Genomic DNA, 24,287 nt, shown 5'->3' with positions numbered 1-24,287 from the left:
TAACGATAATGTCTAACAAAAGACCACAATTCATGAGCCTATTTTAGAGGAAATTACAAAAGGCCATAGGCACGAGATTGGATTTTAGTATGGCCTTCCATCCATAGATGGATGACCAATCCTAGCGCACCATTTAGACGCTCGAGGATATGTTAGGAGTGATCGTGCTTGACTTTGGAGTCTCTTAAAACTATTATTTGCCTTTGGCTGAGATTGCTTATAACAATAGTTATCAAGCCACGATTATTATGGCTCCGTATGAGGCTTTGTATGGGCACAGATGTAGATCGCCTGTTGGTTGGTATGAAGTCAAGTAATAAAAGCTCTTAGGACTAGAGATGGTCCAAGAAGCTAATTGAGGTGTTCAAGCAAATCAAGAGAGGATGCTCGTAGCTCAAAGTTGCCAAAAGTCTTATGGTGATAACAGGAAAAGGCCTTTAGAATTTGGAGTTGGCGACCATATGTTTTTGAAGATTTCACCAACCAAAAGAGTTAAGATATTTGAAAAGAAAGGGAAATTGAGCCCTAGATACATTGGACCATTTGAGGTATTAAGGTGTGTAGGGCAAGTTGCATATCGTTTGGCATTACTACCTAATTTGTTCGATGTTCATTTGATTTTTTATGTGTCCATGCTTAGGAAGTATGTCCCAGATCCATCGCATGTGATACAATATGATGAAGTGCAAATGCAAAATGGACTTAGCTATGAGGAACAACCTGTAGCCATATGGGATCGGCAAGTCAAATGGCTTCGCTCTAAGAACATTGCTACGGTGAAAGTACTATGGCAAAGCCATTCGATTAAGGAAACCACATGGGAACTCGAGGAGGAGATGTAAGAGAACTATCCCTACCTTTTTAAGGTTTGAAATATGTAATTTACCTTGAGTTACATGATTTGAAATTCGGGGACGGATTTCCTATAAAGAGGGGAGAATGTAACACTCCCAATTTTTTATGTAAACGAAGAATGATTTACGAAATATGTGGAGTCTTGAGGACTTTGATGATATGATATGTATGCCTAGTGTTTAAAAGTGTACATATTGACATTTAGGCAAAACATTGAGGAAATATGTGATAAATCCCATAATTTGAGGTTTTGGATCTAAGTTTAATGTTATGTTTGTGAATTTATATGCATGAGATTAAGTTAAGTGAATGATTTGAGGTGTGATATTAACAAAGAATGATTTTGGGGTGTTAAACTTGGATTTTGGAAGTTTTAGAAGCTTAGGACTGCCTACAAAGGTGAAAGTATCGATACATACCCTAGATGTATCAATGCATTCATGGCAAGATGAACAATAAAAGGGCATGTATCGATAGATTATGCCAAAGATGAACATGTATTGATACATTGTCCAAATGTATCGATACATTTGAAGTAGAATACACCCAAGGATGTTCTGCTTGAAATGTATCGATTCATTGCCTCAAAAAGAAAAAAGGGGCGTTAGGCCATTTCGCCCATTTTTTTCTCTCAGCTCTTTCTCTCCATTTCTCTCTTTAGAAACTCGAAACCTTAAAGCTCCAAACGGATTTTTGAAGTGATTTGAAGCTATTTGGAGCTTGAGAAACCATTCTAGAGGTAAGATTTAGCATTTTTATCGATTATTTTCCTATTTAAGCAGTTAATAACTTTGAATCTGACTTTTTTCTACATTTGGTACCTTTCCCTTTTTGGCTTGGATTGAAGAATTTGGAGCTAAGACTAGTGCAATCTAGTTTCTAAGGTATGGGTTTGTTGGCTCCATTAGTTTTTGATAATAATAAAACATTCCCACTCATTTATATCTAACTTTACTGCTTGAGTGTGCAGGACAAAAATGTATGTCAATAATAAATTAATCACTCAAAAGCAAATATCAAAACTCATAAGAGTAAGGAGCTACAATTGAGCTACGAAACAGAAGTGTCACAGCCCAAAACCCGAGCCATGATCGACGCATGGGCCCAATAGGCATAGCCCACCAAGCCCAAGTAAGCCTCTCTATGTAAACCCATCAGTAGTCCGTTTATCACTTATTTTTCTTTAGGATCTAAGACTTGTGATTTTTAATAACAATCTCTTCAAATTTAAATCGTGAAAATCAAGTACATACAAAGTTCACAACAAATCTCACAATTTAAATTAAACCATCACTTGTAAACATACAACAAACCCTTGACAACCAGCGAAGTGACTCTGGGTGTGGGTGCTTTCATTGAGGGTCGTAGTGAACCTACCAAAAGATGAATAGAAGGAAGCACCTCAACCTAGGATCCAAATACCTTCGATCCTAAAAACTAAAACATGAAGCTACAAAAAGTGAGTATAAACCCAATGAGTGAACATAAGAAGGGAACGAGCAAACAATACGAAAGATTTTTCAGAAAACACGATGCACTTGTATTGAAACCATGCAATTTGTATATCATTAACAAAACTTGATGCCATGCTATTTTTTAACTCATTTTGAAAACATTTAAGAATATCAACTTTCAATATACAATTCAATCACATTACATTTTTCAAAAATCTCTACTCTACAGGACAAGTTCACATACATGTAAAAACTCACGTATACATTATGTATATATAAATATATAGATAACTCAAACATACACCAAGGTCATCCCCACACTAGTCACCATGGCTCCTCACATACACCTGCCAACCTCAACTTAGCACATGTGCACTCCCACACCGCACATAGCTAATATCCTCATGTGCACTCCCACACCACACATGGCATATATCATTATCATGTGCTCTTCAACACCGCACATGGCATTTATCATCAGCGCGTGCTCTCCCACACTGCACCCTACCAGCACCATCATGTGCACTCCCACACTGCACACGTACGGTTATAATTATCATTCAACATTACATTTCAATGCATGGCACACATAACAACAAGTAACAAGAATGTTTGCATAACAATACATCACATGCCACAAATCAATTGGCAATTCAACATAATATTTCAAATACGTAATTCATCACATTATATGTTTAAAAACGTAAAAGTATCACTTGTGAAAAAGCTTGTTCCTGTGCATAAATTTGAAAAGAGTCAACCAATGATATTCTAGCATTTCATTCAACACATATGCATTTGTTCAAAACCTTTTAAATGCAAGTTCACTCACCTTACAAAATTAGCACCAACAAGGTCCTAATCCAAGTAAGTCCTGAAGTACCATTAGGACCTATATTTACCAATAAACCATAACAATCTCAATAATGTCATAAATCGAATTTAATAATTCTAATAAATTTACACTAGACAATCTATACTCTAATCTAACATTTAACCTAAAATTCTAGTCTAATTCACAACCCATTAGACCAACTACTCCAATTTAAAATTTCTTTACTTGGATGAGCTTGAAGGTATATAGATCAATAGAAACCTAATATTTCCAAGAAAAGAAATTTCAAGAAAATTAGGAAATAAAATCTAAATATATATAAATCCATAAATTTCAAAATCCAAGAGTTGAAAATATATAACTTTTGGCTTTAAAACGTAGATTTGAAGCTAAAAAGCTTAGGTAGTGATGAAAGTGGATTATAATGGAAAAATGAAGGAAAAAAAAGAAAAAAAAATTTATTTTCTCTCTCCCAAGGCCCGTTTGTCATGAAAATGGGGTGGAGAATGGTGGATTGATGAACAAGGAGAAGATAGAAGAATGAAGAATCAAAAGGGGAATGAAAAATGAAAAGAAAGACAGAAAAAGAAAATAGATCGGTTTTTGTTCCAAGGGAGAAAATGGCGTTTGGTTGGAGGAGAAGAAGAAAATGCCTTATGGAGAAGATACGGATCAGCCATGGATAAGGAAGAAAATAGTCAAAGTTTTCTTTGGAACCTTGGACCAAGCTCATGGAAAAATTATCGTTTTGCCCTCCAAGTTTCTCCCCTTTTTAATTTAGTCCTCTCAATAGTCTTTTAATTCCAATTTCCCTCTATGTTTCTATGATACCCTAACTTCTATAGGCTTGTAACTAAGTATAAACATAATAATATGAGCAAGGGGTAGTTTTATCATTCTCTTTAATAAGCTTCCAGAAGAAAGTTTTATGATATTTTAAGGCCTAAATAGGCATAAGACAGTATAAATGATGTGTGCTGATGAAAACACGAAGAAAACTAGAAGTTTCAATAATTTTCATAATAAGGGCAAAATGATCATTTTTCACCTCGAGTTAAAATTTTAAGTTGTTATGAACCCGAGCATGTTTAGAACATTATGGATATTGTCCCAGTGTTAAAAGAGCAAAAAGATTGCATAAAAGATTGGAGGAGAGTAAGTTGATTGGTGGAGGGGCATTTTCGTAATTTTAAAGGAAATGATAAGATTGCATATAAATACCTTGAATTTCCAGCAACTTCTTGAATTTTCCAGCAACTGGTCTTCTTCTTCCCTTCTCCTCTCTCACGTTTCTTCAAACTCCATGGAAGCTTGATTTTCAATCTTTCATAACTTTTTCTCTCTAGCTCTAATTTTCATGCTTTTGGTGCACCTTTCCATAAACCCTTGTGCTATTTCATCTTTTCACTTCAAAAACCTTGAAATATCTTGTTTTCATACTTTCTCTCACTAGTTGGGCATTCTAGAGAGAAAAAGAGAGAATCACTCCATTGATTTGGAAGCTATTGGAAGAGAATCCAACTACAAAGGAACCCTAGGGTGAGTGATGCACCAAGTTTGATTTTTAGTTACAGAAAATGGCTAGTAATTGTGATTTATGAGCTATTTTATTGTTTAGTATGTTCATTACTTTTTAGTGATTAAGATAGTGAACATAGATAGACATTTAAAGTGGCAATTGAAAACTAGCTAAGAGATAGCTTTTAGAGTTCTTAGTGTGTAAATTGATCTATTGTTTATGTTAATGTGATCTTAGGTTTTTAAGGAAGCACCATCATTCCAATGGGATCATTAGGGGATTTTGAGTCAACTAAAGGTTCTACAATCAATTGGTGAGTGCACTACCTTCAAAACTGATTTTGGGAATATGATGGATTTGACAAAGTGTTTGAATGATTTTATACAATTTTTCATGAAAATGAATGCCTTGGGAACAAGCTTTTGAGAAAAGATTTATGTTATGAAATGTGATTATTATGGATTTCTATGTGGCTGCATTGTGTTGATATACATATATGCTTGAGTATAATGTTGTGTAATTATATTGACTCGGCTATGTGTGAGTAGGGAGTGCGCATAAGCCGAGGATGGCCCGGTTATGTGCGAGTAGGGAGTGCGCATAACCCGGTGATGACCCAGCCATGTGCGAGTAGGGAGTGCACATGAGCTGGTGATGATGATAAGATGGTGTGATGATGATGATGTTGGGTATATATGTATATATATGTATATATATATATATATGTAAATATGTGTGTTATAGGAAATTGATGGATAATGGGTTATGGTTGTAATGCATGTGAAACTTGACATGTTAAACATTGAGAAATTGTTATGTGTTTTCATGTTGGTTTGGACCTTTTGGCAGGGTGGTTTTTCCTTTGGGAGAAAGGTAAATTTTGCATTGATGCCCTGTATTTCGCTGCAGTGAGAAACTTTCTGTTTTCTGGGTTGCAATTTCGCTGCAGCGAGATCCAATCTCGCTGCAGAGAGAAACATTTTGTTTCTGGGTAGAAATTTCACTGCAGCGAAAAACTTTCTGTTTGGTCTCCTATATTGTTCAATTGCCATCCTATCTTTCACTTCTTTGCTACCATATCAGAGCATGGACTTCCAACATTAAGGATTAAATGAGTTAAGTTGAAAATGAGGAGGTTTAGTGAGAAACCCTCAGCCAGTTGAGAAACCCTCGTTCGGTTAATAACTAGATTCCAACGTCGCTGCAACGAAAATTCATCCATCATAGCTGCAGCGAGAATGCCTTTCCGCTGCAACGAAGATCCGTTGTTGTATTTGACTTGCTTGTGCAATATTAAAGCTTTCATTCTTCAAATGATTTGCTATGTATGGGTTCATGATTTTCAAATGATTAATCACTTAAGGGCTCGATAAGGGGTTTTATTAGGAATGAACCAAATTGCATTGTTTTGAAACTAGTGCATCATGATTTTAAATTTTCCTTTGTTGTTGCTTGTTCCCTTCTTTGTTCACTCACTGGGTTTATACTCATCATTTCAAATTCATGTTTTCAGATCAAGAGGCAGCCGGTAACTAGGATGAGGTATCCTTGTAGACCTATGTCCATCTTTTGATAGGTGTCTCAGCAGTCAGTAGCTGTATATTCATTCGAGTCCCTCCGCTGGAAGTCAAGTCTTCTTTTTGAGATGTATAGGTGAACCTAATGTACATTATTGGAATACATGTTGTAGACAATGTATGTATATAATAAAATGAGAAACGCCAATACGAGTTGGCAGCGTCTATTACTATTTTGATTTTAAGTTTTAAAAAAATGACTTAGCAATTTATGATGGAATGATGAACACGTCGGACTATTAGGCTTGCTTGGGCTTAATGGACTACGTCCATTGGACCCATGCACCGGTCATGGCCCGAAATTTGGGTCGTGACAGTTTCTTCCATTACATGTGTCCAAACAAAATATAAAGTTTGCACTTCAATGCGGTATGACCATAATATTCAAATATTTACTTATTCGCTCTAGCTCTTTTTAAATAAGACACGCGAGCACAACTATAGTCTTTTTTCTTCGAAATTCTTCCTTGTTTCTTCTCCCCTACTTAGATTAACCATATACTCCTCCTTCAGGACTAATTTCCACATCAAATAAAATATTAATATTTTAATATTATTTTATTCCAAGATTTTTCACTTATCTCCTTGGAACCCAAAATGTCTTATTATGCCCCGATTCACTTTCGAATCACTTTTTATCACGCTAATTTATCCTCAATAAAAATATTATTATTTAATTATTATTTCTTCACGTACAAAATATTTTACTCTAGAATATTCCTTTCACCCATCACCGCTTCTTTGACACTTATATCCATGTCAATTGACCCTTCATCTTGTAGATAAGGCTTTATTGACTTCTATACGAGGGTATGGGGTATCACAGTTTCCCCCACTTAAAAGAATTCGTCTTCGAATTCACCTCAACATCAGGTTGTTAATCTCACTCAATGATCTTATTTTATTTCCTTCTTCGTAGGAAGTTTTGATTTATGCACCTCGTTACTTTCAGTTCGACTAGAACACTTTACAAGGTCAGGGTACGTAACTTATATCTATTATCATCTTTAAGTCAAAACCACGATACCCTTCACAATTGTTCTTTTTTATTATTATGATCCCAAGGATGCCTTTAATTCCATTACTAACCTTAAACATATCTTTATTTCGATTCTTGTCAAACTTCTCGACATTCATTCACCTTATCCTCATACACTATCACAAAACTTATGGCATCATAAACATGCCCTATTCATTCCTACGCATATTTCCAACATTATGGGGAGTTGAATCTTTCAACCATTCCCTTATTCTTCATATTTATCTCGTATTTATGCAGCTTAAATCTTCTTAATCATATTTGTCCATCTTGTATGGCTTAATCATGCTATAGATTTCATTTCCTTGACATAATTTCTTTGGCTATTTCTCCAAATTTTCTTATATCAACATAGATCAACTTCTGATGGGATTTTTGTATTGTATTATCTATACAACTCATCAAATATATTGAGTTCAAATCTCGAATCACTAAGAGCAATTCTTCACTTCAGTTCGTCACATTATCAACTTCACACATATGTATGTACATGCACATTTAAATGTCCACATTCCTCATTATGTGTAAGTGTCACGACCCAGATTCTCGGGCTATGACCAGCACATGAGCTCAATGAGCATAGCTCACTAAGCCCAAGCAAGCCTATCCATTTACCTTTGCTTAACAAATTTATCATATCATGCATACACACACACACCTTTTCCCGAGTGTGAACATACCAAAACACAATGGCATTATCGATAATAATATACATGCACTATACCAGTCATGTATTTAGCAATTTACATTGCATACACATATTCACATTGTTAGATTGTATTCACAATACAAAAGGACCCATGACTTCCAGCGGAGACATTTACAATAAAAGGGATTACTATCGAATGCTAGACACATACCCAAGAGATGCACTATAGGGACTCCTTGATCTAGGGTCCAACAGTCACCTGATCTGAAAACATGAATTTTTATTAAACGTGAGTACAATACTCAGTGAGTGAACAAGAAGGGAACAAGCATACCATAAGGAATGTTTATCGAAATCATGATGCATTCGTTTTCTCAAAACCATGCAATTGTTTTAGCTCCTTTAAACTTCTCATGTAAACTCCACATGAGTAAATCACTTTACGAAAATCCATGCTCAACTATGGTACCAAAGAAATGGGAAATATGGCAAAAACCCATAAGTTAGCAAAATGGACAGAAAGTTTCTCGCTATAGCGAACTTCATTCTTGCTGCAACGAGAACCAGAACATCAAGGAAAAAGTCTCCTTTTTCCCTTAAAACAAGCCATCTTGCTAAAATAACAATAGCAACATGTAACACATGTAAACTTCCAAATTTTCACAAAACAAATGCTTACATATTTGCATTTACAACCATATACCCATCATCAACATGCACACCATCCCATCATCATCATCATGCACATCATCCCATCATCATCATCTCATATGCAACGACTTATGCTATTGTCACTAGGGGGTGGGAGATCACAAAGCATCCCCCCCTTCACCCGGCAAGAGGTGCATTTCGCTCTAGATCACTAAGCAACGGGAGCAGTCCCTTCCCTCATCTTCCAAGCTTCTGGGCGGAGGGGTGGAAGATCACGGAGCATCCCCCCCTTCGCTACGGAGGCAACAACGGCTTATGTGCACTCCCACTCACACATAGCCAAGTCAGCAACGACTTATGTGCACTCCTACTCGCACATAGCCGGGTTCAAATCAACATGTAAAGAAGCATCCAATGCATATCATGCATTTTGTCATATTGTGATAACACATAAACCATTGTATAGCACATTTTCACAATATAAAATCATTTTACTAAAAGCTTGTTCCCAAGGTACATTTTCTAAGACAAGTTGGATAGAATCTTTCATATTCCCCAAAACAAGTTTGAAATGCAAGTCCACTCACCGGTATCGAAAATCCAGATTTCGGGTGCACTCGGACTAATAGCCCTCAGGCGTAATTCCTTTGTCTCTTTCGGATGTCTCACTACCTTGACAAATAACAGAGTCGAGAAATTTACTATATTGTCCTTAAATTGCTATAAACTAATTTAAATTACTAATGCTTGATACATAAATGCAAAAATACGTCTGATTACCGGTTAATCGCGATATCGATTAAATTCGACCGATCACCCGATTAATTGGCGATTATGTCCAAATCACTTCCAAATTAATCCATTTCTCCTCTAATACCTTAGTTTGCCACATACCATTTAAATAAAGCCAAACTCAGCATCAGAACCCTTACAGTTTCTTATAGAAAAATTTGATCATTTGGTGCACTACCACCGAAATTTTTCTACATAACCGTTTCACCTTAATTCATCATATTTCCAAGCCATTTTCCTTGAAATAAAAACAATCCCCCATTGATATTCAGCCCACATGGTTCGACCAACAAGGAACCCTAGAGAAATTGAATATTTCTTTTGTGTTTTTGTTCATAACCATACTTAACTATCCCTAAACACAAACATAGTCTAAAATCAAATTATTCCAACAACAATTCCTCTTCCATACCCATTTTTCAGAATTGAATTCATCATGATAACTCAATATTCAACCATGGAAATCAAGAACAAAAGCATGGGTAAGCTAGGTATCAAGGAGAATTAAAGAAATTTTAACTTACCTAGCTTGTTTCCTTGATTTCTTCACTTTTTCTTTGAATTTCCACTTAGGTTTTCTTGTTTTTCCTTTTGTTCTTCCTTTTTTCTTGTTGCTGGATGCCTAGGCCGAATATGGTGAGGGAATTGGGGATTTAATGGGCTGATTTCTTATCTAGCGTGCCACGTGCCACATGCTTATTGGCCTAATTTTTTTAACTTTTTAACTTTTCCTTCTTAATTTTCCACCACAAATATTCTGGTACTTATCCAATCCTACCACAATTAAAATCACTTGGTCTTGACAAGTGCTGGGGCGAAAAATTTATCGATTTGCCCCTAGGATAAAAAAATTACGATTTTGCCCCTATACTCTGAAATGTACCGGAATCACATTATTTCTACTTTTCAACCTCAAATAACACTAATATTGATCAATATTAAGCAAATGGGGCAAAAATCGTTTTATAAAAATTCTGTTTAGTCCTCTAGTGGTAAAATTACCATTTTACCCTTGTGCTCCAAAAATATCGAGAATCATAATTTTTCACTACTAAACATCATTTTATACTCCAATAATCATAATTATATCTCATATAATTATTCTTGGTCAAATACGATCAAATCTTGGCTAAAAATCTCTATTTTATCATCAAATGGTAAAATGACCGTTTTGTCCCTAATTGATCAATTTTTCTGATGGACTCAAAACTGGACCTTGAACTCCAAATCACTATTCTAAACCATTCTGTGAGTTTTAAAATTTTCAAATTTCTCTTAGAATTTCTATTTGAACTAGTTCAAGGCTCGATTTAACTTAGTTGTACCACTCGGTACAATACCGTCTTTTAATCGAGCTTGACATGGTCTCACAATAAGGATCCTTGTGTTCAAGTGCCTTTAGACTAATTTCTTTTTGTTCATTCCCATCCATAACCAAGATTCAATATAATAATTCTCATATTTAATCTACGAACATTGGGGCACAATCAATTTTAGATTGCCCTTTTTAGATATTTAAATTATCATTCCACTTGTGTCTTATCATAAGTTATATTTTACGTAATTCATACGAATTCTCATTATACCTATGCACAACTTCACATCATTTACTTGTTTATACTTTTTTCTTATCATTTCCAATTATATGGTTAAGTTTCATTGTACTATATGTATTCTTGCATCACAATGTCATTAGTCACATCTCACTTGCTAAATGTCATTTTCATTGAATTGTAATCCAGTATGCGTATATGCTTTATAATCTCGTTGATCCTTCAAAGATTCATCTTTTACTTGATCATTGCATCTTATGCAATACCACCATCCCTAACAGTTATCTTTTTTTCTCAATTATCTTTCATGCCTCTAACATATATATTATATCTTCATTGCATTTGGATATTAATTTGTCACTTAAGACTTAGACTCATTCAAATCATGCATTCCTCATGCATATTCGAATTCCAATTTTCATAATACATTAGGAGGTTTTCATTATCCGACTTCATTATCAAGGTTACCTTCAATCATCTTTTATACTAATATAACATCATTCTTCCTTAGCCAATTCACAATTTGTATTGGAAATCGCAAGACTTGAAACAGGGTTCTTCTCAAGTACTTTTCAATGTCAATGCGAATATCACTTTCAACTTATAGCTTCCCTTTTGTAACCACATAACTTAATGCTTGTTTTCACAAGATTCATAGCAGAATTCCTCTTGAGTATTTCCTTATGGATACCTACCTTAAACTTGTATCTCACCGTATATGATTGGTAATTCCTTCTCAAAGATGTTCATGCATTCTTGAAACGCTTAACCACTTATCTGCTCTTTAACATTCCAAGCATATCATTTCAAAAAGGCATGCACTTATTCACCAAGATATTTAAATGCATGCTCACCTATTCATACTTCAATTTATCTTCATGGGCTTCTAGCATGCCACATAATTGACCTTGTGTTGTTACTAATCCCTTTCCTTCACAATTTGCTCGTGCTTTTTATTGGCTCCATTAGTTTTTGATGATAATAAAATATTCCCAGTCATTTGTGTCTAAAATCTCGACTTTAGTGTGCAGGACAAAAATTGTATGCCAAGAATAAATAAATCATTCAAAGGCACATATAAAAAATTATATGAATAAGGGAGCTACAATTGATGAACAAAACAGAAGCCTTTTAGTTGGATAATGAAGAGTATTAGTCAGCTAAAATTCAAATTAGAAGTTGGCGGGTTCAAGAGGTTTGAGAGACAAAGAAGACTTGGTCGACCAAGAAAGTAAGTTAGTCCACTGAGAGCCTATTGCCAAAAATCTAGACTTCAAGACAAAAATAACTTAATCGACTAAGAAGGAAGTTAGTTGTGAGATCTCGACCTCTGGAAACCCGTAACTAAAAGTAGACGGGATAATACGGATAAGGGGTAATTTCGTCATTTTTCCTAGTGAGCGCATAAAAGTAGTTTTATAATGTTATTAAGGTCCAAGTAGACCTAAGGAATGAATGAATGAGGGTAAGATAATGAAGAAGATAGAAATAACGATAATTTTCACAATAGGGGTAAAACGGTCATTTTGCATCTCGAGATGAAGTTTTTAGGTTTTCATGAACTCGAGCATTTCTATACCCTTATGGACCTTGTCTCAGTGTCAAGGAAGTAAAAAGATTGTTTAAAGGCAATGGAAAGACAAAATGACCTTGTTAAGGGCATTTTGGTAATTTCATGAAAAATGGATAATTATAAAGCATAAATATCTAAGTTTCTAGGATGTTCTTCAAATTTCCAGCACTTCTTCTTCTTCTTCTTCCTTTCCCACATTTTTACACCTCTCATGGAAGCTTGCTTTGAAACTTCCATATATTTCCTCGAGTTAACCTCGATTTTCATGTTTTTGTGCACCCTTTCACAAAGTTCTTTGTGCTCGTTTACTTTTTCACCATAAAACCCTCAAAAATCTTTCCTTACTACACTCTCTCACTAGTTAGACATTCTAGAGAGAAAGAGAGAGAGAGAGACTTCCCACATTTGTTTGGAAGCTATTAGAAGAGAATTAAGCTACAAAGAAACCATAAGGTGAGTGACGAACTAGGCTTGGTTTTAAGTTGTTGATAATGGCTAGTAATTGGGATTATGAGCTGTTTTATTGTTGAGGTTGTTTATTCATTTTTAGTGTGATTAGAGTAGTGTAAGGAATAGCCATTTGATATAGTTGGAAGCCAATTAAGAATGACTAGTAGAACTTGAATTAGAACTAGCCTTTGGAGTGATATTAATGTAAATTGGATTGGTTGTGATGTTTTTGGGCGTGATAGGTTCCAACGAGGCCCCACACACCCCATTTGAACCATTAGTGGAGGTTAAAGTCAATTAGAGGTTCAACAATACCAGTGAGTGAACTTGCATTTCAAAATTGTTTTGGAAAATAGAATTGTGTTGAGATAAATTATTTGCATGATTTTATCCAACTTTTCATTAAAAATGGGTGCCTGGGAACAAGCCCTTGGTAAATGCTTTGATGTTGTAAAAGGTGTGAAATGTGTAAAGAGGATGAATTCATGTGCTCCTATATTGTGTTGGTATACATATTTGAATGTATGTTGTGCAATGATAAATAATGTTGTATGATGATAATGAGGTATGCGAGTAGGGAGTGCACACATGATGACATTGAAATGTGCGAGTAGGGAGTGCACATATGGTGGTATTCTCTTGTGCGTGTAGGGAGTGCACAAGAGCTGAGGAAGGCGGGGTGGTGTAGGTGTTATATATGATTATATCTATAGATATGTGATAGAATGTGTGTGATTGAAAAATGTGATTGTAATGCATGTGAAATTTGGCATGATGAATCTTGAGAATTTCCCATTTTCTTGCAAATTGATTTTTATTGCAACACCGAATGGATTTTTAGTGAAAAAGGAGGTTCTTTTTACACTTAGGTGCCCTGCTTCTCACTGCAGCAAGAAAACTTCTGTTTTGGCAGCCAACAACTCGCTGCAGCGAAAAACTCTTAGGTTTTGGTGTAGTACTTTCACTTCAGTGAAGATTTTGACTACATTCCCATCCGAACTGAGAAAAGTGGTAAACGTAAAAGTTGTAGCCCTTCCTCTTATATTTCTAATGGTTCAAAAATCAGGTCAATTGGACTTTTGTAGTGGGAGATATGATAGAAAAACTAAAACACATACACACTGACACTATTTCTCGCTGCAGCGAGAAACTTGCTGCCATGCTCGCTACCTTGCTTGATTTTGACATATTTTTCACCCATTTAATTTCATGGATTGATCATGGGTTTTTTGCAACACTATGAGGTTATTAGTCAAAGTTTGAAAGTAGGGGTTTTTAGTAAGAAATTAAATCAATTGCATTGTTTTTTAAACAAATGCATCATGATTTCCAAATTCTTCCTATCGATTGCTAGTTCCCTTCTTATGTTCACTCACTGAGTTTGTACTCACTGTTTTCAATTTCATGTTTTCAGATCAGGAGGCAGTTATAACCTAGGTCGAGGTGTCCACGTAGTTTCGTCTCTTTGGTAGGTATTTTGGCATTTAATAGCCGCACCTTCACTATCGTCACTCCGCTGGAAGTCAGGAGTCATTTTGTTTTATGAATACGTTCATGTGACGTAAAGTACTAAGATACGTGTCCTAGACAAAATATGTATATTTTAACTATTAATGCCACAATGAGTTGAAATGTTAACATCATTTTGGGTTTATATTAATGAAATTCTTGATTGCTATAGCCCATTATTAAAGTGATTATAAGTTGGACTTATGAAAGGTGACTTGAGAATAGTTGAGCAAGATTATATAATAGGCTTGCTTGGGCTTGGTGGGCTATGCCCATTAGGCCCATGCACCGGTCATGGCCCGAAAATTGGGTCATGACATTAGTCAACTTAATATGATATTATTAAGGCCTAAGTAAGCCTAAGAAATAAATGAGTGGTGCATACAATGATGAAATAAGTGAAGAAAATAGAAATAACGATAATTTTCACGATAGGGGAAAATGGGTCATTTTTCATCTTGAGTTTAAATTTTTACGTTTTTGTGAACCCAAGTATTTCTAGACTATTATGGACTTTGTCTCAATGTCAAAGAAGTAAAAAGATTGTATAAAGGTAACGGGAAGACAAAGTGACCTTGTTAAGGGCATTTTGGTAATTTATGTGAAAAATTGGATAAACTTTAGGCATAAATATCTAACTCTTCAGCAGCTTCTTTTCATTTTTCTAGCAACTCTTCTTCTTCATTCCATCTTTCTCTCTATTTCATGTTTCTTAGCACCTTCCATGGAAGCCTTCCTTGAAACCTTTATAACTTTCCCAAATTAGCTCCATTTCTCATGTTTTTCTACACCTGTTCATAGGGTTTTCATGCTCTTCCACTTCTACACCTCAAGAACCCTCAAAAGCCTTTCCTTAATACTTTCTCTCACTAGTTGGATGTTCTAGAGAGAGAAAGAGAGATTTTTCACAATAGTTTGAAAGCTTTTGAAAAGGAATTCAACAACAAAGAAACCCTAAGGTGAGTAATGAGTTAGGGTTTATTTCTAAATTGTTGATAAAGGTCAATAATTTAATTTGTCAATTGTTTTAATTTTTTTAGGTTTGTTTATTTATTACTAGTGTTACTAGAGTAACGAGAATAGATAGCCAGTCAAATGGTAATTAGAAGTTAGTTAGGAATAACCAGTAAAGTTTGAATTAGAAAATAGCTTTTGGAGTAACATTTATGTAAATTTAGTTGGTTGTGATATTATTGTGTGTGATAGGTTCCAACGAGGCCCCACACCTTCACTCGGAGCATTAGTTGAAGTTGGAGTCGATCCCAAAGCATTAACAAAAACAAGTGAATGAACTTGCATTAAAATGTTTTGGGTAAATGTATATATGTTTAAATGAATCACTTGAAATATTTTAATTGAATTTTCTTCAAAATGCACACAGGAACAAGCTCTTGATGAAACATGGTTTTTTTGTGTTGTGCTGTGAAATGTGACTGTGATGAATCCATGTACTCCTTTATTATGTTGATATAAACATATATGTGTTTTGCATTGAGAGTTCATATTGTGTAATAAATATAGTCGTGGATGTGCGCTGTGTGGGGGAGCACATGCTGGTGATGACGGGTGTGGGAATGTGGATGACGATATTGCCTATGTGCGATGTGGGAGATGCACACGATGGTAGTAGCTGTGCACGATGTGGGGGATGCACATGATGACTTTGGCTATGTGCGGTGTGGGAGTGCACATGAGCAGGGTGAGGCGGTGGTGGTGTATAAACTTATATATATATTTACTATACAGAGAGGTTTTGAATTAATATGTGACTGCATTGACTGTTGGAACTTGATTATTGTCAAATGTGTTTAAGCTGATTTTCGTTGCAACAGGATTGGATTTATGTAGTAGTGAAAATTTCCCCTAACTTCATCCTACTAGATTCTCGCTGCAGCGAAAATGAATCTCATTGTAGCAAGAAAGTCTCGGGTTGGGGGAGGGTGTGCACTGGCTCTGTTTTCGCTGTAGCGAGAAACTCTCGGGTGGTTCAAAATTTTGGTTTCAATTTTGCTGCAACAAGAATGTCTTTCCGCTGTAGCAAGAAACCCTCTGTTTTGCTTATCTTGCGTGGACATTTTTTGAAATTTTCATTCTTTTCAACTTCATGGTTTATCATAGATTTTCAATGCTAAGGAATTAAATAACCAAGGGTTGAATTAAGAGGCTTTACAAGAAGTTAAACTAAATTGCATTGTTTGTAACTAAAGTGCATCATGTTTTCAAAATCTCTTCATATCATTTGCTTGTTCCCTTCGTATGTTCACTCACTGGGTTTATACTCACTGTTTTCAACTTCATGTTTTCAGATCTGGAGGCAGTTGGATCCTAGGTCAAGGTATCCATGTAGATTCATCTCCTTGGTAGGTATCTCAGCATTCAATAGCTGCACCTTTGCCAAGGTCACTCCGCTGGAAGTCGAGTGTCTTTTTGTTGTGTACAGATAAACGCGATGTAAATTACTAAGATATATGTCTTAGACAATATATGTATATTTTGACTGGCAATGTCTTAAACTAAATTAATAAGAGAATGAATCTCGCTACAGCGAGAAAGTCTTGGGTGCGGGGGTTACACTGGCCTGGTTCTCGCTTCAGTGAGAAATTTCCTGAAGCTTTTCGCTGCAGTGAGAAACTCACAGGTGGTTCCAAAATTCTAGTGTAGTGCTTTCATTTTGACAAAGATTTTGACCACCTTTCGATCAGAACTGGGCAAAGTGGTAAACATAAAAGTTGTAGCCCAGCCTCTTAGCTTTCTAATGACTAAAAAATCATGTCAATTAGACTTCTGTAGTGGGAGATATTTTTGAAAAAACCGAAGCATATGCAAACTAAGAATGCCTTGTTGCTGCAGCGAGAAAACCCTTTGTTTGTTTGTCTTGCTTGGATCATTGCTAAAATTTTCATTCTATTCAACTTTATGGTTCATCATGGATCTTGTAACATTAAGGGATTAAACATTCAAAGTTTGAAATGAGGGGTTTTAACCAAAAAAATTAGACTAAATTGCATGGTTTATCGTAAGTGCATTATGTTTTCTAAAACATTTCTTGTCGTTGCTTGTTCCCTTCTTATGTTCAGTCACTGACTTTATACTCACTCTTTTAAATTGCATGTTTTCAGATTCGTAGATAGTTGGGACCGAGACTAAGGCATTCACTTACATTCACTCTTGGTAGGTATCATGGCATTCGATAGCTGTACCCTCACCAAAGTCACTCCGCTGGTCATCAGAAGTCTTTTATCTGAGTACATGTACATTAAATGTAAATTGCTAAGAATCACTTTGCTAACGATGCATGTATAGTTTGGAATGATGGTGCCATTATGAGATGGCTATGAATAACCTTATTTTGATATCATACAAATGTAAATTTTTGGTATTTATGTTGTATTATGAAAATATGTCTAGTTGCAAATTACAAATGGTGGCCTAGTAATGGTGATGAAAAATTGATGGCATAGTGAACGAGATTACGTAAAGAGGCTTGCTTGGGCTTAGTGAGCTACATCCATTAGGCCCATGCATCGGTCATGGCCTAGAATTTGGGTCGTGACAATCCTCCTCCGAGTCCTCTTGTATCTCCTGAGATTTTTCCATTTTATCCTTAATCCAAGCTTACTGTATTCTTCTGCATTCCTCACTTCTCACAGATGCAGCACCTATTTCACAGCCAGGAGAAAAGTGTCGAACTACGGATACTTTCCTAGGACAGATATCTCCCTTTGCAATTGCCTCTTTCATCTTTTCCTTGTACCATACCTCAAGTAATTTGTTCACACCTTTCTGAGTATTAGAGCTATCTTTGCTTTCAAGGCTTTCACTACTTTTGACACTGTCCTTACTGCAAAACAATTTTTCCGATTTAGATGGAATCCATGTAACAGGAATCCGAGACTGGCCACTTCCCTGACTCCCTGGATCAAGGCATCATTGGCTCCTAGCAGTGAAATCTAGCGATCCCTTGCTAGCACTGTGAGGGGTATCGGGACAACCGTCTCTTCTAGACGTGGCGTATGTAACAGGCGCACCTCCAAATCTATATGCAACCAAGCATTAATCACTTAGCCATTTATACACCATAAGAATATGTAGGTTTATAAAGAATTAAGGGCCTATGTAGCCTCCCGTCCTTCACTTGTGTTGCGCACCCACAATCCAAGGACAAGACTCTACACGGACTCCAACAACTCCACTAACAACATAGGAATCCCTAGAATTCAACTAAACCTAGAGCTCTGATACCAAGTTTGTTATAGCCTAATTTTCGGGCCATGATCAATGCAAGGGTCCAATGGGCTTAGCCCACCAAGCCCAAACAAGCCTAATTATATAATCTTCTGCATTATTCCATATGTCTTTAAAATTCAAAATTCGTAATGTTCAAATATAATTCCTTTGAAAACTATTAATATGACCCAATTATGTATTCATAATGGCATCATCAACCATAATATACATATATAGCTTGACAAATGAGTCTTAGTATTTCACATCAAGTATTCATATACACATAATTAGACCTTGATCGTCAGCGGAGTGACTTTGGGCACGGTTGCTAACATTTAGTGTCATGGTAAACCTACCGAGCAATGGATAGAGAGGAGCACCTCGTCCTAGGACCCAGTAACCTTTAACTCAGAAAACCTAAAACATGAAGTTTAAAAACGTGAGTATAAAACTAGTGAGTGAACATAAGAAGGGAACAAGCAAGCAGTACATAAAGTTTAGAAAACATGATGCACTTATTTTAAAAGCCAATGCAATTTAGTTTAATTTCTTGTTAAAATCCCATAATTTACCTTTTGATTATTTAGTCCTTTAATGTTGAAAAAAAAAATCCATGATCAACCATGAAGTTGGAAAGTGAAAATTACTGCAAATATCCACACAAAATAGAAAGTTTCTCGTCGCGGTGCAAATGGAATTTCGCTGTAGCAAGAATAGTGTCTACCACACTCAAAAATTTCTCACCGCAGCGAAAATGGAATTTTGCTATAGTGAAATTCAGGGCAAGTGGAATTAGGGGGATTTTTGCTGTATTAAAAATTCGTTCCTGATGCAACAAAAAACAAATTGAACACATTTGACAATAATCAATTTTTCAACATTCAATACAAGCATATATTATTTTCACAACCTTTTCTATAGCATATAAAAACATATTTATAGCATATATATATATACAAACATGTATACAACCACCACCTCACCTAGCTCATGTGCACTCCACACCGCACAGAGCCGAAGTCATCGTGTACACCCCCACATTACGCACAACTACTGCCATCATGTGCTCCCCCCACATCATGCACATGGCATATATCATCATCATCGTGTGCACCCCAACATCGCGCACAACTAATGCCATCATGTGCTCCCCCCACATCGCGCACATAGGCAATCATCCACACTCCCTCACCCAGTTATCACCGGCATGTGCACTCCCACACCGCACATGCATGGTCATAAATATCAACACATAGCATATATATATATATACCAACATAACACAATAGCACATGGATTCGTCACAGTCACATTTCACAACGTAGAAACATTTCATCAAGGGCTTGTTCCCATGCATGTTTTTAAGAAAAGATAAATAAATTCTTTCATGTGATTCATTCAACACACATGCTGATATCCCAAAACATTTAAATGCAAGTTCACGCACCTCAATAATGGTAACTCACAAGACTAATGTCCACAAAGTCTTAATCCTGGCAATCCTGAAATACCATTAAAACCTATATTTACCAATAAACCATAACAACCTCAATCAAGTCATAAATTAAATCCAATAAGTCTAATAAATTTACATTAGGCAATCTACCCTCTAATCTAACAGTTAGCCTAAATTTCTAGTCTAATTCTCAAACCCATCATATCAACTATTCCAAATGTAAAGATTCTTTACCTTGGTGAGCTTGAAGGCATGAAGATCAACAAAAACCTAATATTTTCAAGAAAAATAACATGAAAAAATTAGGAAATAAAATCCGAAAATATAACCATAAATTCAAAAATTTAAAAAGTTGGAAATATATACCTTTTAGCCTTAAAAATGAAGATTTGAAGCCAAAAATCTAAGTATTGTTGAAAGTGGAGTAGAAATAGAAAATAAAGGAAAGAAAGAGAGATTTTTCTTTCTCTCTCATAGGGTTTAGAAGTGTTGTAAATTGGGGTTAGAAGTTGTAGGCTTATTGCCCAAGAAGTTTGGAGAAGAAAGGAGTAAGAAAAAAAAAATGAAAAGAAAACAAGGAAAATCACGCACCAGAGCATTTGTCTCATTGGTTGGTGCATAATCCTCCTGCCTAAAGAGTAAGGTTCGAATCCCCCATCCCTCAATTAAGAAAAAAAAAACAAGGAAAATCACATGAAAAATTTGATTTTCATGGAAGTGGAATATAAATGGCATGGGAAGGATGAGGAAGATGAAGAAAATATCTGGTGGGAGAGGATAAGGACGGTCATGGCTGAAAAGAAAAGAGTCAAAGCTTCCTTGGAAAGTTTTGACCAAGCAAATGGTAAAATTACCATTTTGCCCTCCAAGGTTTTCACCCTTTTTAATTGTATCCTCCCACAATCTTTTAATTCTAATTTCTTTCCATTTTTCTTCCTTAACACTTGTACCAATAAAATATCAAGTTTATGCTCCAACGCGATTTCACCGAAATATTTAAATATTTACTTACCGTCGCTAGCTTTATTTAATAAAGACACGTGAGCCCCATTAATGTCATTTATCTCCAAAATTTTCTCCTTCTTCTTCTCCCCACTTAGATTGACCATATATTTCTCCTTCATAAAAAATTTCAACTTCAAATAACATATTAATATTTTATTATTATTTTATTCCAAAATTTTCCACTAGCCTTCTAGGACTCCAAAACATCTTACTTTGATCCGATTCACACCGAATCACCTTTTATCTCAAAAATTTTTCTTTGGTAAAAATATTATTATTTTATTTTTAGTTTTCTGCACGCAGAATATTTTCTCTTAAAATACTCTTTCCACTCGTCTTCATCCTTTGGCACTCAAATCAGCATCCATTGACCCTTTGTCTCGTTCATAAGGTCATATTGACTTCTATACAAGGGTAGTAGTGTCATAGTAGGTTGGCAAATGCAACACCGTTGACTTGAAAGAGTTCAGTACAACGTTCCTGAATCGATTCTTACCCAGCAATGTATAAAATGCAAGAGCTAGGGAGTTTGAAGTACTAGTACAGACCCGAAGTATGACGGTGTCAGAATATGACATCAAATTCACATAGTTGCCTTAGTATGCGCCTTATTTAGTTTTTACAGAGGAGATGAAAATTCAAAGATTTGTGCATGGGCTAATGGAGCCATTGTTTAGGGTTGTAGCATCCAAGGATTTTGATACCTACTCTGCAGTCGTGGATTATGTTGGGATGAGCCCTACAGCCAATTGGGATTGGTTAAGGCTTAATTCCAATCATGCAACAACATCATTCATGTTGAATGATTAAAGGTTTTCCTTCATCAATAAGACATCAATTATAACAAGTTATAAGTCTAATTGGATGAAGTCCATGAGATTAATATGCCTTGCAAGGGAACTATAATGGGTTGCAGTTATGAGATCCTTATGCATCAAAGCATAATCTCAAAATGTTCTTGGTCAATGTATCATTGAGACTAGACATCAATGATACTTAGAGACTAGTACATTTTATGTTCTTTACTTGAAAAGTAAGCAACCGATCTCATAGGTTGAAGTATAGAGATACTTGGAACTAGAATGTAGGTGTTTGCCTAAGAGAGCAAGTTCACTGAACATGACCCGCCAAGAGAAGTGCATTTGGTATTTCACTAAGTGTCTATGCAATACTTCTCATGTGTCAGTTGTGTAAATACTCCCTAGACTTGAGACACCAGGTTGTCTTATGTGTGGAGTGCTATGCTTTGATTTCATCCCTATGGGTGCCTAACCAAGGATGCCTAAATAGGATGCTTTTGGGTATAGCATGAAGCATGTGAAGGCAAATGAGTGGTCAAGATAGGAATCATCACCCCAAGTGATGCAGGGGACATATCCTCGCTATTCTTGGTTGATATTAGCTTATAGAAGTCCTTGGCCAAGGCGACTTAAAGTTTATGAAAGGAGTTTCATAAGTCTTTATAAAGCTGATGATCAAACTTTAAGAACGAATATGGAGATCAATAAGAGTAGACACTGCACCATACTCTTATCATCTCTGGAATATATGATGAGGGAATGAGTCACGTTGAAAGGCTGATCACTGAAAGGTTGAGTCAAACCATCTTGACTCTTCTAACATTTGGGTGGCCATGATAAATTGCTAGATCCCAATCTTGGTCTATGAACTCTAGGTAGTTAACTTGATTAATGATAAATTTAAAATGGTTTAAATTTATCTAATTCTAAGTTGAACTTAAGAATTATATGTTGAGTTCATTGCCAACATGTTAGAAGCCTAATGGGTCACACACCTAAAATGAATGTTGAAAATAAAATGAGAGAGGTGATTAAGTTAGACTTAATCATATTAGAAGTTATGACCTTCTCAAGGACTTGATTAAAATTGTTTAATTAAGTTGTGCCTAATTAACTAAATTGTTTAATTAAATCATTAGGCCTAATTAATTAAATTGTTTAATTAAGTCATTGGGCCTAATTAATTAAATTAAATAATTAAGTTATTGGGCCTAATTGATTGAATTTGTTTAATTAAGTCATTAGGCCAACTTGATTAAAATTGTTTCATTAAATTGTTGGGCTTAATTAATTAAATTATTTACTTAAGTTATTGGGCCTAATTGATTAAATTAAACAATTAAGTTAATTGGGCTTCTTAAGGACTTAATTAAATTATTTAATGAAATTATTGGATTAATTGGTAATTACAAAATAATTTTGTAATTAGGGTTTAAAATTAATCCAAAGTATAAATACCTTGCTATAGCCTCCAAACAAGGGGATGGAAAACAGCTGAAAAAAAAAAAGAGTGAACAGCACTTTAGAAATTTTTTTTGTCTTGCCATTCATTTTGTGAAGAAAAATAGTTTTTCATTCACTTCATATGTTTTGTGTGTTTAGCCCCACAAATTTTGTGTGGATTTTGAGTTTATGAAACTCATCTTTGCTAGCACATTGTCAAGGCTTAGCATTCCTAATCCTTACAGAAGGATTTTCTTATTCATTGGTGTGGATCACCATTAGAGGCTGCACAAGGATTCCTTGGACAACTTTGGTTTGCAACAACCGGACTGAGGTGGTTGAGCTTTTCGAAGGCTGAATTGGTGGTTTAACAAAGGATTCATCAACCTTTGTTATATTAGGTAAAGTGATATGATCATATACTTTTATTTTTAATTTAATTTAGTACTCAATTTAGCATGAAAGAGATCCTAGGAGGGTGAGGCGTAAATTTAATTTTTTAAATTTATTTTCGCTGCATTTTATTTGCATTTGATGCATGATTAGCCCTTACCCAACAGATTGCACTCAACAGATTGAGATAAGGAGTAGTGAGAGTATGACTGCAAGGGATAGAGTGAAGAGGGCCAAGATAAAGGGCCATCAAGGTCGCAGAGACTTCAGTAGTGGTATTTCATCTTCTAGTCATCAGGGCTCATAGAGGGACTCATCGTTACCCCAATAGGGGAGTGACTTGACTAGTGCCAGCGTTCGATCAGGACAGAAAACTTTTAGTGTGGGGAGGTAGCAAGATTCAAGGCAGGGTAGTCAAGCTATCAGTCATTGCAGTACTTGTGGGGGACGACATAGAGGAAGATGTTTCTGTACTATGAGAGTTTGTTATGAGTGTGGTCAACTTGG

At 35.6% G+C, this 24,287-nt stretch overlaps 1 protein-coding gene across 1 annotated transcript; it reads left to right on the top strand.

Annotated features, from left to right (window-relative positions):
• The first annotated feature begins 248 nt into the window (after positions 1-248).
• Positions 249-24,087, top strand: LOC148763117 (uncharacterized). Its single transcript, XM_088805741.1, has 4 exons — positions 249-313; positions 428-556; positions 641-838; positions 23,934-24,087. The coding sequence occupies exons 1-4, from the start codon at positions 249-251 to the stop codon at positions 24,085-24,087; spliced, it is 546 nt and encodes a 181-aa protein (XP_088661867.1).
• The last annotated feature ends 200 nt before the right edge of the window (positions 24,088-24,287 follow it).

Source organism: Theobroma cacao, chromosome 4 (assembly GCF_053813885.1).
Source record: "Theobroma cacao isolate CCN51 chromosome 4, ASM5381388v1, whole genome shotgun sequence".
NCBI classification, from domain to species: domain Eukaryota; kingdom Viridiplantae; phylum Streptophyta; class Magnoliopsida; order Malvales; family Malvaceae; genus Theobroma; species Theobroma cacao.
This window is presented reverse-complemented; position numbering and strand designations above follow the sequence as displayed.